This window comes from Danio rerio, chromosome 15 (genome assembly GCF_049306965.1).
Source record: "Danio rerio strain Tuebingen ecotype United States chromosome 15, GRCz12tu, whole genome shotgun sequence".
Lineage (NCBI taxonomy): Eukaryota > Metazoa > Chordata > Actinopteri > Cypriniformes > Danionidae > Danio > Danio rerio.
In genome coordinates this window covers 5261625-5274925 of record NC_133190.1, presented here as the reverse complement: position 1 = coordinate 5274925, position 13301 = coordinate 5261625, and the positions used below count along the sequence as shown (strand labels likewise).

General features: G+C 33.5%; 3 protein-coding genes across 3 annotated transcripts in view; 2 read left to right on the top strand and 1 right to left on the bottom strand.

Moving 5' to 3' along the window:
* Positions 1 to 5388, bottom strand: part of abcg1 (ATP-binding cassette, sub-family G (WHITE), member 1) — a 45754-nt gene extending 40366 nt beyond the window's left edge. The window contains 2 exon segments of the mRNA NM_001110454.1: positions 449 to 692; positions 5213 to 5388. Of these exon segments, the coding sequence (NP_001103924.1) occupies positions 449 to 692; positions 5213 to 5275 (307 nt within the window). The 5' untranslated portion in view covers positions 5276 to 5388.
* Positions 1 to 13301, top strand: part of brwd1 (bromodomain and WD repeat domain containing 1) — a 1114832-nt gene that overhangs the window by 881234 nt on the left and 220297 nt on the right. The gene's annotated exons all lie outside the window — the stretch shown is intronic.
* LOC141377973 (uncharacterized) lies at positions 6591 to 13204 on the top strand. Its single transcript, XM_073924206.1, has 3 exons — positions 6591 to 6676; positions 11449 to 11744; positions 12300 to 13204. Exons 1-3 carry the CDS (start codon positions 6591 to 6593, stop codon positions 13202 to 13204), a joined length of 1287 nt encoding a protein of 428 aa, XP_073780307.1.

Genomic DNA, 13301 nt, shown 5'->3' with positions numbered 1-13301 from the left:
ACCATTCTTCACCGTTGAGTTGTGTTTATTATTGCATTTATTATATTATACATGGTTTTTTATACTAAAATGTCAATAATTCACCCTATTAAACAGCAGAGATGTATTTTCAACATCAAAAGTCTACAGAGTAGAGATCAAGGTCCCAATATGCAAAATCCATGTCCATAAATTAAGGAAAACACCTTAGAATCACAAAATACGATAAGTGGTAATGAACAGATTTTGTTGATTTTTTACAGCGTGTAGATTTTTTTTTTTAGAGCATTAAACCAATACTGTGTTCAAACATAACCAGTATTGCATTGGTAAAATCATAGACACATACTTGTTGCTATTGAGTGTCAGAACAGGTTTCTACAGAAGATAAATCACGAGTACACTGAATCTCTAATGCTACTAATACTTTTATTTACCTCAGAATGCCATTTAAAAGGTCACACGTTACCTTTTTTCCTCCACCATGGTCCTTCAGGAACGGAATACGAGAGGTCTTTGAATTCGATGTTGACTGCGGGTCTGCGAGGCAGGTATGAGAACCTCTGCGCCTCGGTCAGATTGTTCTCCACTTTTTTCAGGTGTGCGTGTAACAGTGGTGTTTGTTGACTGCTGACATGGTTGGACATCATTTCATCAATGGAAACACACACGGTTCTGGGGTCCAGCATGAGATCGGGAGGTCCATTTGTATTCTGGGGAAGGAGAGACAGCACGGTTATGTAATGCGCTGCAGCCTTGAGGGAAAAACCCTGAAGCGTTCGCCCTGAGGATTAAAGCTCTGCCGGAAAAATTCACGTGTGCAGAAGTTTGCAGTCATACAGTGATCGAAGATGGCAAAATAACATATAATAACAACAAATGATAATAAAAATAACATATAATACGTAGATGTTGTAATAAATGTTATTCAAAATGAATGAGTAAAAAATTCAAAGGGTTGTTTCAGTCCATTAGATTGTGTCATCCTGAATTGTGTTTTAATTTTATTTATTTGATTATTTGTGTCATTATTATTTTATCTATGATTTTACTAATGTGATTTAGTGTAACAATAATTTGCATAAAAAATCTTGTCTGCAATATTTAGAACAGGAATAATTTGATGACATATTAAAAAGATTTTAATTATAATTAATCTTTATACTGCTATACTATTGTATATTATACTGCTACACAATACTATTTAATTGTTTAACTGATGTGAAGTGTTAATTAGTGTTGTAAAATAGGAATCAGTTTTTTATTATTTTTGTCTCTTTTTCTTTTAATTAAACAATTATTTGTATTGGTCATGTAAGGGTCATATTAACTGCACTTCTAATGTTGTGGGTGAGTGCTGTGCATACTAATTAGCATTTTTGCAGAAGTAGATAGATGCGGGTCCAAAATTAAATTCAGCTCTGCAGAAACTTCCTGTCTGAAGAGAGGTGTTAAAACTGAACACAGAACACAGAAAGATGTATGCTTTGTTGTTGTGCAGAGAATTCGTAGAAAAAGAGGAAGTATGTTGAAGGTGCGGCCAATGGAGGACTGAACAATGACTGACAAGTGACGTTACACCAAAACTCCACCTGTTAAGATCAGTTGTGTATATATGCTGAAGTCAGGAAATGTATGTTAGTTGCGAACCTCTTGAATGTAATTCTTGTATTGCATTGGGGTAATGTAACCCAGAGTTCTGTCATCGAATTATTCATTTGTATCCAATAAATTGTTACGATTTTTGACATTGAAGAAAAACCTCTCCAGACCTTTTCTCTTGAACACGCATGGAATAGAGATAGATATTCCAACATTAGCAAATAACTTTCTCCAACTGAATGAACACAAGTGTGAATTCATTGTTTTTGGCCAAAAAGGTTCGGATTATAATGGCAATCTGTCATTGCTTCCTATTAAAATACATTCATCTGTAAAACGTCTTGGTGTCATCTTTGACTCTGAGAAAAAATTTGATCGGCAAATTAATGCGGTTGTCAAAAATTGTTTTTTCTATTTTAGATATATTTCCAAGCTGAAGTTTTTCCTCTCACTCAGTGATTTGGAGAAGGTTGTTCATGCTTTCACCTCTTCTCATCTAGACTATTGCAACGCATTGTATCTGGGTGTGAGTCAGGCCTCTCTCTCGCGACTGCAGCTGGTCCAGAACGCAGCTGCCAGGCTCTTAACAGGCGCAAAAAAACCAACACAATCTCACGGCAATTCGTAACTTTTTGTTTTAGTGGCTAATTCGTATGAATTTGTAAGATCTAATTCGTAAAATTTAGTACGATTTGCTCATCCCCCAATGACAGTTGGGTTTAGGGCTGGGGTTAGTTGCCACGTTTTCTTATTAAAAATCGTACAATTTCGTACGACTGAACTTGTACGAATTCATATGAATTAGCCACTAAACTGCCAAAACGTAAAATACTAACATTTTCAGTACAAAGTTCTGTTGTATGTTTTTCAATCTCTCTATAGTCTGGCCCCTGAGTATATTTCTGAGCTAATTACTATGCACCAACCTGTGAGATCTTTTCGCTCTAAGAACTAAGAATCGTCTTTATTTGCAAGTTCCACGATCACGCTTAAAATGTTGAGGTGATAGAGCTTTTTCAGTCACAGCTCCAAGACTTTGGAACGATCTTCCACTCTCTTTAAGAACAGCTCAAACTTTTGAGTCTTTTCAGAGGTCACTGAAAACACACTTATTTTCTTTAGCTTTTAATCATGTGATGTGAGTTTATGTATTTTGTTTTTGTGTATATTTGCATGCGTTTTATGTACAGCACTTTGGTACCCATTGTGGTTTGTTGAAAGCGCAATAGAAATAAAGTGAGTTGAGTTACTATCAAAATACCTTTAGAATATTATTTACAGTAAATGATGATATGAAGATTTTTGAAACACTGAGGCAGGCACTTTAATTACATTTAGTCTGCTTTTTGTATATAGGCTATAATATTACATTTATTTTTAAATAATTTATTTTACATATATTGTATTAATATTACATTTACATTACATTAATAAATATATAGTATGTGTGTGAATGGATGTTTCCCTTTACTGGGTTGCAACTGGAAGGACATCCGCATTGTAAAACATAAGCTGGATAAGTTGGTGGTTCATTCCGCTGTGCTGACCCCTGACGAATAAATAGACTAAGCCGAAGGATAATTAATAAATGAATAAATATATTTTTGGTAAAGTAAAATTACAGGATATAACCATATATGACTCTGACTTAAAATTATGGTAAACTTTAGTTAAAACTTTAACTTAAATCCTAAAACAAATTGGTTATATGAAGAAAATATATGTACAGAGAGTAAACTGTATGAAATACATTTACAATATATTAAAAAAAGATGTTATTTGAGTTACTTGACAAAGACAAATTTCTACTGTTGTTTTAAACTTAAGTATAAAACATGTTTAAAACTTAAATAAAATTTATTATAAACTATGAAGACATTAAAAGACTATTAATTTAATAACTGTATAATTATTTTAAAGTCTATTTAAGTGTATTGAGAAATATCCTCATGATATTGTATGCTTAATTTGGCTTTATTTTATTACATTTTTAAAGAAAATGATTCTGTTCATCAAGGCAACATTTAATAAATGTAAAAAAATGTTAAATAGTTAAATATTTATTAAAAAATAAATAAATAACTGCTTTTTTATTGTATGTAGTTTCAAATGAAATTATTCCCCCACAGTTCAAAGAAACGTAGTACAGGTGAATTGGGTATGCTAAAATTGACCGTAGCATATGAGTGTGTCTGTATGGATGTTTTCCAGTGATGGGTTGCGGCTGCAGGGGCATCTGCTGCGTAAAAGGATTGGTTGGCGGTTCAGGCCGTTGTGGCGACCCCAGATAAATAAAGGGACTAAGCCGAAAAGAAAATGAATGAATGAATGAATACTAATAATAACAATAATAATTAATATTAAAGTGATATCTGACGGATCATGTGACTCTGAAGACTGGAGTAATGAAGCTGAAAATTCATCTTTAAAATCACTGGAACAAGTGATTAAATTAAATTATAAACTACTTTTGGACAGTTATTTTATAGTGCAATAACACTTATAAACAAAATAACACAATTTTATAATTTGTATTGTATTTTTGATTAAATAAACACAGCCTTGTTGAGCAGGATAAGCTTATTTTAAAACATTAAAAATCCTACTGACCCCAAACTTTTGAACGGTACATATACATATAATTTATTTACTTATTTTTTATTATTTTGTTTCTAAGTAACCAATAAATATATTTTGGTTAACTATAAAATCATTATATATATATATATATGTGTGTGTGTGTGTGTGTGTGACTATTTCCAATTTACTATTTCTGATAATGTCATTAAGTTTAACTTACATAAATAAAGTAAAATCTGTATAAGACCTAAATAAAAGTAAATAAAAAAAATTTTAACAATTAAAAAAAACATGTAAAAATAACACTTATCAAATCCACAATGCACCAAGGCTTGGCTTAAATTGTTTATAAATCCATAGCATTTAATTATGTCATCATAAAGCATGTTATTAATGTATCGTAACAGGACAACACTCTCAAATTCAGATTAAATTGCCCATCTGGAAATGAAGCAGGAATATATAGTAATGTTATCATATAATAATAAAAGTTCATCAAGTGAAATGCTTGCTAAATATAAAGACGAACTAATCCCTGTCCCTCATCCCGCCACAGCACAGAGAAGAGGTTACTGTCGGACAAAGCTTATTCTAAGCTCAAGGCAAAACAGCAATGCCCAAAATGACAGTTTAATGCAGTAATGCGTTTTTCACATTAAAACCGTATGATGTAATACAGAAGCATATTAAAACTCAAGCCCAGTCACATAAACTATGGAAATTTAATGATTTACTCCATTTGAGTACATTTTAAGCTGACATTAAATATATTTTAACGGTACTGTTTTGCAACATAGTGCATTGGAAGTTCTGCAGTTTATGACTGCATATGTTAAGTGTATATGCACCGTCTGCGAAGCATTTTACACGGTAGTCAATGAGGGTTAGTCTGGTTTATTTGGATACACGTGTCAGTTTATTTTACGCAGCGTGTTTTTTAAACATAAAATATCTTTAAGAATTGAGTATTTCGTTATTTTAAAGCTGGTATTTTTAAATTTCTTTAAATGTTTAGAAATGAACAGTATAGACAAATAAAACAGAGTCTTACCATTATGATGGAGTTGGTAACTGTGGTGTTGTTGAATGAAAAGGCTGCCATGAGACATGCCATTCCTATAAAATGTGCTGCGTGTAAATCCGCGTTTGGCCCGAGCGGTCAGATTTCGCATTTGTTTGGTCTCGAGCTGCTCTCCTTCTCCTTCTCCTCCTTCGGCTCTATTATTGTTTACCTGCGCGGCGTGCGCGCGCTGATGGAGGGTGACGTCACTATCCGTGCAGCAGTGGCGTGGAAAGATGCAGAGTGAATCTAATCAAGCTGTTAAAGTCTCAGTCGAAATCTTTTATAAGTGCAACCCAATAAATACCAGACTAGACTTTTTTTTTTTGCAAGAATCTACTCATTATTTACACTTACAAAAATAAGAAAGCAGAACTATTTTATTTTGTAATGACTTTAATTTATGTACTCTTGGTTCTTAAATGTCTTACTTTCTAGTTTATATCATGTTCTTTATTCGTTTTTTCCCTTCTTTCTTTCTCTCTTGTATCTTTTTTCATTGACAACATAATTCATTTTCTGTTTTGTAAACAAATATTGCTACAAACTTGTGAACTGTTTTTTTTTTGTTTTTGCAAAAAAAAAAGAAAAGAAAAGAAAGATGCAGTTTTTTTTCCATGGCTGAAGTCAAAACCATTAATAATTTCCCATGTGCTGTTTAATTGTGAAGATTTTGTTCAATACATTTTTAAACATAACAGTTTTTGAAACTAATAATTGATTTATCTTTTTCATAATATTGTTCTAGTTGTTTTGCAAGATATTCAGCTCAAAGTGCAGATCATTCCTTTATTCACTTTTTATTTTGGCTTAGTCTCTTTATTCATCAGTGATTGCCACAGCAGAATGAACCGCCAACTTATCCAGCATCTGTTTTACACAGCGGATGCTCTTCCAGCTGCAACCCAGCACTGGGAAACACCCATACACACTCACATGCACACACATACGGTCAACTTAGTTCATCCAATTCACCTATGTGGGGGAAACTGGAGGAAACATACGCCGACACAGGGAGAACAAGCAAACTGAAATGCCAACTAGCCCAGACGGGACTCGAACCAGCGACCCTCGTGCTGTGAGGCGACAGTGCTAACCACTGAGCCACTCTTTAAAGTTTAAAGGCTTAAATTGGTTAATTAGTAGGAAAGTGAGGTTTATTATGCAAGTTATTGGACAATTTGTTCTTTCTTCAGTTGTACGCTTGCAGCTGTTTCAAAATGCAGCTGCTATAACAGGGACAAAAAAAATCTAGTATCTCACCAGTTTAATCATCCCTTCACTGGCTCCCAGTCCAATTTAGGATTCAACACAAGTTATTGTTATTTGTTTTTAAATGTTTGAATGGTCACATCGGTGAGCTTCTCCAATGGCATACTTCCTTGAGGTCAATGTCAATCAGGTCGGAAAACCAGTTTCAACTAGTTGTTCCCAAATCACAGTTAAAATCAAGAGGTGACAGGGCTTTTTCTGTCACAACCCCCTATAAATATAATCTGACTTATATTTTGTGTGTGTGTACATTATATATATATATATATATATATATATATATATATATATATATATATATATATATAATTTTTTTTCTGTCACAACCCCCTATAAATATAATCTGTCTTATATTTTGTGTGTGTGTGTACATTATATATATATATATATATATATATATATATATATATATATATATATATATGTATATATATATATATATATATATATATATATATATATGTATATATATATATATATATATATATATATATATATATATATATATATATATATATATATATATGCTGGTCTTTTTGTAAAGCACTTTGGTCGACATTGTTTTTAAATGTGCTCTATAAATAAAGCAAACAAACAAACTTGTCAGGATTTTGATGTGAATTTAATTGCCATATTTAAATCATTTAGATCAGGCAGGAATAAAAATTAAAAGTTAATTAGTACTTTAAAACATCAAGTAATAAAACGATTCTGACCTTTGGACTGATCTGCTTTCTATACCTTAGTACTACTGCCATCTAGTGGCACCGTTTATGAAAATTTTGCTTGGTTTATTTTTACAAAAAGACTGGTAGAAAGAAAATTCGAATAATTATTATAATTAATTAACTATATTTATTTAAATATTTATATAGATATTATTATTTATTAAATGACTAATTATAGTTAGTCTGTGTAATTAAGAAAATCGTTTTTTTTTTTTTGTAGAAACATGTTGAGCTTAAAGAGAATGGGAATGTGTCATATTCACATTGCTCTGTTAATTTATTGTATAATACAATATACAACAATAAACTGCAAGCCCTCGCATTACAAATAAAGAAGTAAGTGCTATTTGGAAAGGTTTTCATGCAATAGCTCGTTGATGCCCTGTCGGTTGTGTATAAACTCATTCATTTAAATGATGCGGTCCGGTCCCGCCCTCTCTGTGTCTGTGCTCGGCGTCTCGAGCAAACCGCTGGAAACAATATAAAAGCCTTTATAAACATTGATACAACATAGTCGACTTTATTTTGAGTGTTTGTGATATGTTTTTCAAAAGATACTATTATAAAACGGCCGTTTTGTTTTTCTTGTGTCCACAAAATGGCCGCCCGAAACTCGCCGTGACGTAAATTTCTGACCCCATCAGTGCGTTCTTTTAGAATCCGTGGATGTTCGATGCACGTCAGAAATGGAATTGACAGAAACACTCGCGCTCGCTCCCTGCAGTTCACTCAACAATTTCACACTTAACTTCGATGAGTTTAAGGCATTGCTATCCCTAAAATAATTTAAGAAAACATAGTACATTCTCAGCTCGAATGTAGTTTCCCCCCTCTAGCGTCTGCGGTGTTTATTACTTTTTTGTAACCATCGTTGTGGACATCAAGTGTTACAACTGAACCGTGTTACAACTCTCCCCCGGCCTCGCCTACACAACATATCTGTGATTTTGGATTTTGGCAGACTGGTGTAAAAACATTGACAGGTAAGTGAGAATCAGGTGTTTCTGTTGCAGGAAATGAGACACAGCAAGGGGATCGGAGACAGGGATGGGCAAAAATACATGTATTTAAAATAAAATACCAAATACTGACATTTTAAGTGTATCAAAATAAACTACAAAATATATCACCCACAAATGTATCCAAATAAAATGTATTTTGCGTTTTAGATTACTACAAAATACGTTTACAGGGGAGCATGACATTTTATTCACAAATAACCTTCACCATTAAACTGACTAAGTAAATGATTGAAAACAACAGCGTTTCTCTGAGCAAGTTTAAGTCAGCTTTTCTCCCAACTCATTCACCTCTGTACATAAAATGTAACTTGTAATTCATAAAATGTAACGTGTGTAAGTTTTATTCATAAAACTTGTTTCTCTTTAGTAGTTTTTGTACAAATTTCATAGAGAATGTCCTGTCTTGAAGATGATCTCTTTAATCCCTGTAAAAATAATTTTAAGGTGCAGTAGGTGATTGTCTTCATAAACTTTTTTGTTGTGTTGGTTTAAAGTCTCTTCACATTCCAATAGTAATGATTAAAGTAAATGACCTAAATATGTTTATGTGTGTTTTTATATTCAGGGCAAGGCATAAAACAAAAAAATGTTCATCCAATTAAATATTGTCGGGCCAACACCTCCCATAACTCTGATAAGCAGCTCAATCTGTCTGTCAGCAAATGTAGATTGGGACTTCTGCGCATCTCTTCACATAGATCCGCCATTTGCGCGACCCCGCCTGCATGAGCGCAGCACGTTCACGAGACAGTCACAGTCGCTGCAAAATCAAATACTGAATTTCAACTTTTGAACATCTTGAATCAGTATTGGAGTTAATTTTGCACGCTGGAGGAAGAAGGACACCATAGCTAAATTGTTACTGTTAGAAGGGTGATGTTCTGTTTTAAAACTATTTTAGTGAAGCTAAGCAGATGTTAGATTGTGTTGTGTTATAATGGGTTATATGCACTGATGTGTTGTTCAGCCACTGAAATCTCCCAGCGAATGATTGATGTGACTATTTTCAGTTTCATAAGGGACCTTTGACAGCATCGATAAATGTAGATTTTTGTTTAGTTTTACATCATAACATCAGTCAATAGCGCTATTCTGCCTAGCCTAATTTACTGAGCTAAAGTTGTTTTTATATTCACATTGGTATTTTTTTTTAACTATGACAGCCTCCCTGTACTGTTTATCATGCTACTCTGAATATTCGATCTGAAATAGCATGTAAGTATAGCTTAGTAATAAATGTAATTCCTGCACGCCACCGGCCAAACACTAACTAGCGAATGACATGAACTAGTGGGGTGTCTGCTGTTGTCAGGCGGTGTGCGTGTTCACAATTTCAGGAGGCGTGGCTTTGAATCACAATCCCTCCCCGCCGTCAAAAGATAATATGCTAAGCGGTTAGCATTTTGGCAGATCACCTACTGCACTATTAATGCAGATAATGGGTTGAAATATAGTATTATATTATGACTGTGAAAACTGCCACCGTCCCTTAAAAGTCTTATATTTCACCATTTTTGCTATTGCAATCTTTAATAGTCAAACAGCCAATGAAGTATTGCAGATATGCTGATCTTTTCCTGTCTTCTTTTCCTGTCTGATTTTGACCTGCTCCCAAATTTACCCCTGCTATTATCATTACAAAGTATTTTACAGTATTTAAAAAATACAAGACACTAAAGTATTTTGATAGAAAATATTAAGCTATTTTCATAAACCCCATCAAATACAAATTACAAAATATTATTATGTTTTTAAAATATGTATTTGTAATACATGTATCATTAATACTGCCCATCCCTGGCTGGAGATAAACTTGAAGAACTGGAGAACAGCTTGTGAATCACTGATCAACAATCAGGTAAAGAACTGTTCCCATTGTCATTTACAAAAGATATGTAGATACATAGAAAAATAAATGTTTTAACAGGAGAAAGGGGTGGTGGTGGTGGGAAAAAGGAGAGAGAATTTAGATTGTATTGCCATTTCAGATTCTTTGGCTTTCATGGCAAAAAAATTCATTTTATAAATACCACTTTTCTACAGTTATGGAAATATTCTAACAATTACAAGTCACCAACAGCAATAAATATTAAACAAGGTAAAATAAATAAATAATAATAATATATTAGATAAAAATCTAAAACTGTGTTTTAAGGTTTACTCTTGATCAAAATTGTACAATTTCAGAAGGATTCACATTTAAAAATATTTCATCTAAAATCTCTCCAGATAAAAATTGTTGTCTGATAACATTAAAAACAAGGCATTCAATAAAGGAAGAAAAAAAAGTCCTTCCAAGAGGAAGGGGTGGTGGGTTGTTGCTAGATCGGATACGTTTGTGGCCGGAAGTTAACAATAATAATTTGTATTATTTATAAAATTTCCGATTTATTGTATTTTATTGACGTATACCCCCAACCCTAAACCCAACCGTCACAGTACTGTAAAAATATTAATTATTGTTATGCAGTTTCATTTAAAAAAATGCTGCTATATTAATGTGCATATCGCACTTTTGGCCGGCCGCGTATCTGATCTAGACTTTACAGAGAGAGAGAATTTCGAGTGTATTGCTATTTCAGCTTCTTTGGCTGTCATGGCAAAAAAAAAAAAAAAAAAAAAGCGGATCAAATTAAGCACATTTTATAAATACCACTTTTCTACAGTTATGAAAATATTCTAACAATTACAAGTCACCAACAGCAATAAATATTAAACAAGGTAAAATAAATAAATAATAATAATGTTAGATCAAAATCTAAAACAGTTTTTAAGGTTTACTCTTGATCAAAATTGTACAATTTCAGAAGGATTCACAGTTTAAAATATTTTAACTAAAGTCTTCCAGGAGGAAGGGGTGGTGGTGGAAATAAAGGAAGGAGAGAGAATTTTGAGCGTATTGCCGTTTCAGCTTCTTTGGCTTTCATGGCACAAAAAAAAATGCATAAATAAACAGATCAATTTAAGCACATTTTATAAATACCACTTTTCTAAAGTTATAAAAATATTCTAACAATTAAAAGTCATCAACAGCAATAAATATTAAACAAGGTGAAATACATAAATAATAGTAGGATGATATATTTTTAGTTTTTCAGGGTTTACTCTTGATAAAAACTGTACAATTTTAATACGATCATATTTTAAAACATTTTAACTAAAGTCTCTCCAGATAAAAATTGTTGTCAGATAACATTAAAAATAGGGCATTTAATAAAGGAAGAGGAAAAAAAGTCCTTCCAGGAGGAAGGGGTGGTGGTGGGAAAAAAGAAAAAAAAGAAAAAAAAGTCCTTCCAGGAGGAAGGGGTGGTGGTGGGAAAAAAAGAAAAAAAGTCCTTCCAAGAGGAAGGGGTGGTGGTGGGAAAAAAAGAAAAAAAAAGTCCTTCCAGGAGGAAGGGGTGGTGGTGGGAAAAAAGAAAAAAAAAGAAAAAAAGTCCTTCCAGGAGGAAGGGGTGGTGGTGGGAAAAAAAGAAAAAAAAGAAAGAAAAAAAGTCCTTCCAGGTGGAAGGGGTGGTGGTGGGAAAAAAGAAAAAAAAGAAAAAAAGTCCTTCAAGGAGGAAGGGGTGGTGGTGGGAAAAAAAAGATTTTAACCACATTAACCACATTAACCGCATTTTATAAATACCACTTTTCTGCAGATATGAAAATATTCTAACAATTACAAGTCACCAACAGCAATAAATATTAAACAAGGTAAAATACATAAATAATAGTGGGATGATATATTTTTAGTTTTTTAGGGTTTACTCTTGATAAAAACTGTACAAATTTAATACGATCATATTTTAAAACATTTTAACTAAAGTCTCTCCAGATGAAAATTGTTGTCAGATAACATTAAAAATAGGGCATTTAATAAAGAAAGGGGGAAAAAAGTCCTTCCAGGAGGAAGGGGTGGTGGTGGGAAAAAAAGGAGAAAAAAAAGAAAAAAAGTCCTTCCAAGAGGAAGGGGTGGTGGTGGGAAAGAAGAAAAAAAAAGAAAAAAAGAAAAAAGTCCTTCCAGGTGGAAGGGGTGGTGGTGGGAAAAAAGAAAGAAAAAGAAAAAAGTCCTTCCAGGAGGAAGGGGTGGTGGTGGGAAAAAAGAAAGAAAAAGAAAAAAGTCCTTCCAGGAGGAAGGGGTGGTGGTGGGAAAAAAGAAAAAAAAGAAAAAAAGTCCTTCCAGGAGGAAGGGGTGGTGGTGGGAAAAAAGAAAGAAAAAGAAAAAAGTCCTTCCAGGAGGAAGGGGTGGTGGTGGGAAAAAAGAAAGAAAAAGAAAAAAGTCCTTCCAGGAGGAAGGGGTGGTGGTGGGAAAAAAGAAAAAAAAGAAAAAAAGTCCTTCCAGGAGGAAGGGGTGGTGGTGGGAAAAAAGAAAGAAAAAGAAAAAAGTCCTTCCAGGAGGAAGGGGTGGTGGTGGGAAAAAAGAAAAAAAAGAAAAAAAGTCCTTCCAGGAGGAAGGGGTGGTGGTGGGAAAAAAGAAAAAAAAAGTCCTTCCAAGAGAAAGGGGTGGTGGTGGGAAAAAGGAAAATAAAAAGAAAAAAAAAGTCCTTCCAGGAGGAAGGGGTGGTGGTGGGAAAAAAAAGAAAAAAAAAAGAAAAAAAGTCCTTCCAAGAGGAAGGGGTGGTGGTGGGAAAAAAGAAAAAAAAGTAAAGAAGAAAAAAGTCCTTCCAGGTGGAAGGGGTGGTGGTGGGAAAAAAAAGAAAAAAAAAGAAAAAAGTCCTTCCAGGAGGAAGGGGTGGTGGTGGGAAAAAAAAGAAAGAAAAAAAAGTCCTTCCAAGAGGAAGGGGTGGTGGTGGGAAAAAAAAGAAAAAAAGTCCTTCCAGGAGGAAGGGGTGGTGAGGGGAAAAAAGAAAGAAAAAAAAGTCCTTCCAGGTGGAAGGGGTGGTGGTGGGAAAAAAAGAAAGAAAAAAAAGTCCTTCCAAGAGGAAGGGGTGGTGGTGGGAAAAAAAAAGAAAAAAAGTCCTTCCAGGAGGAAGGGGTGGTGAGGGGAAAAAAGAAAAGAAAAAAGAAAAAAAAGTCCTTCCAAGAGGAAGGGGTGGTGGGGGAAACAAAAAAAAAAAAAAGAAAAAAGTCCTTCCAGGA

Excerpts from the sequence above, each read along its gene's own strand:
- LOC141377973 (XM_073924206.1), top strand. The coding sequence starts at position 6,591 with ATGGCATACTTCCTTGAGGTCAATGTCAATCAGGTCGGAAAACCAGTT. Across the intron at positions 6,677-11,448 it reads ATCACAGTTAAAATCAAGAG|GGCATTTAATAAAGGAAGAG; the intron begins GTGACAGGGCTT and ends CATTAAAAATAG. Across the intron at positions 11,745-12,299 it reads AAGAAAAAAAGTCCTTCCAG|GAGGAAGGGGTGGTGGTGGG; the intron begins GTGGAAGGGGTG and ends AAGTCCTTCCAG.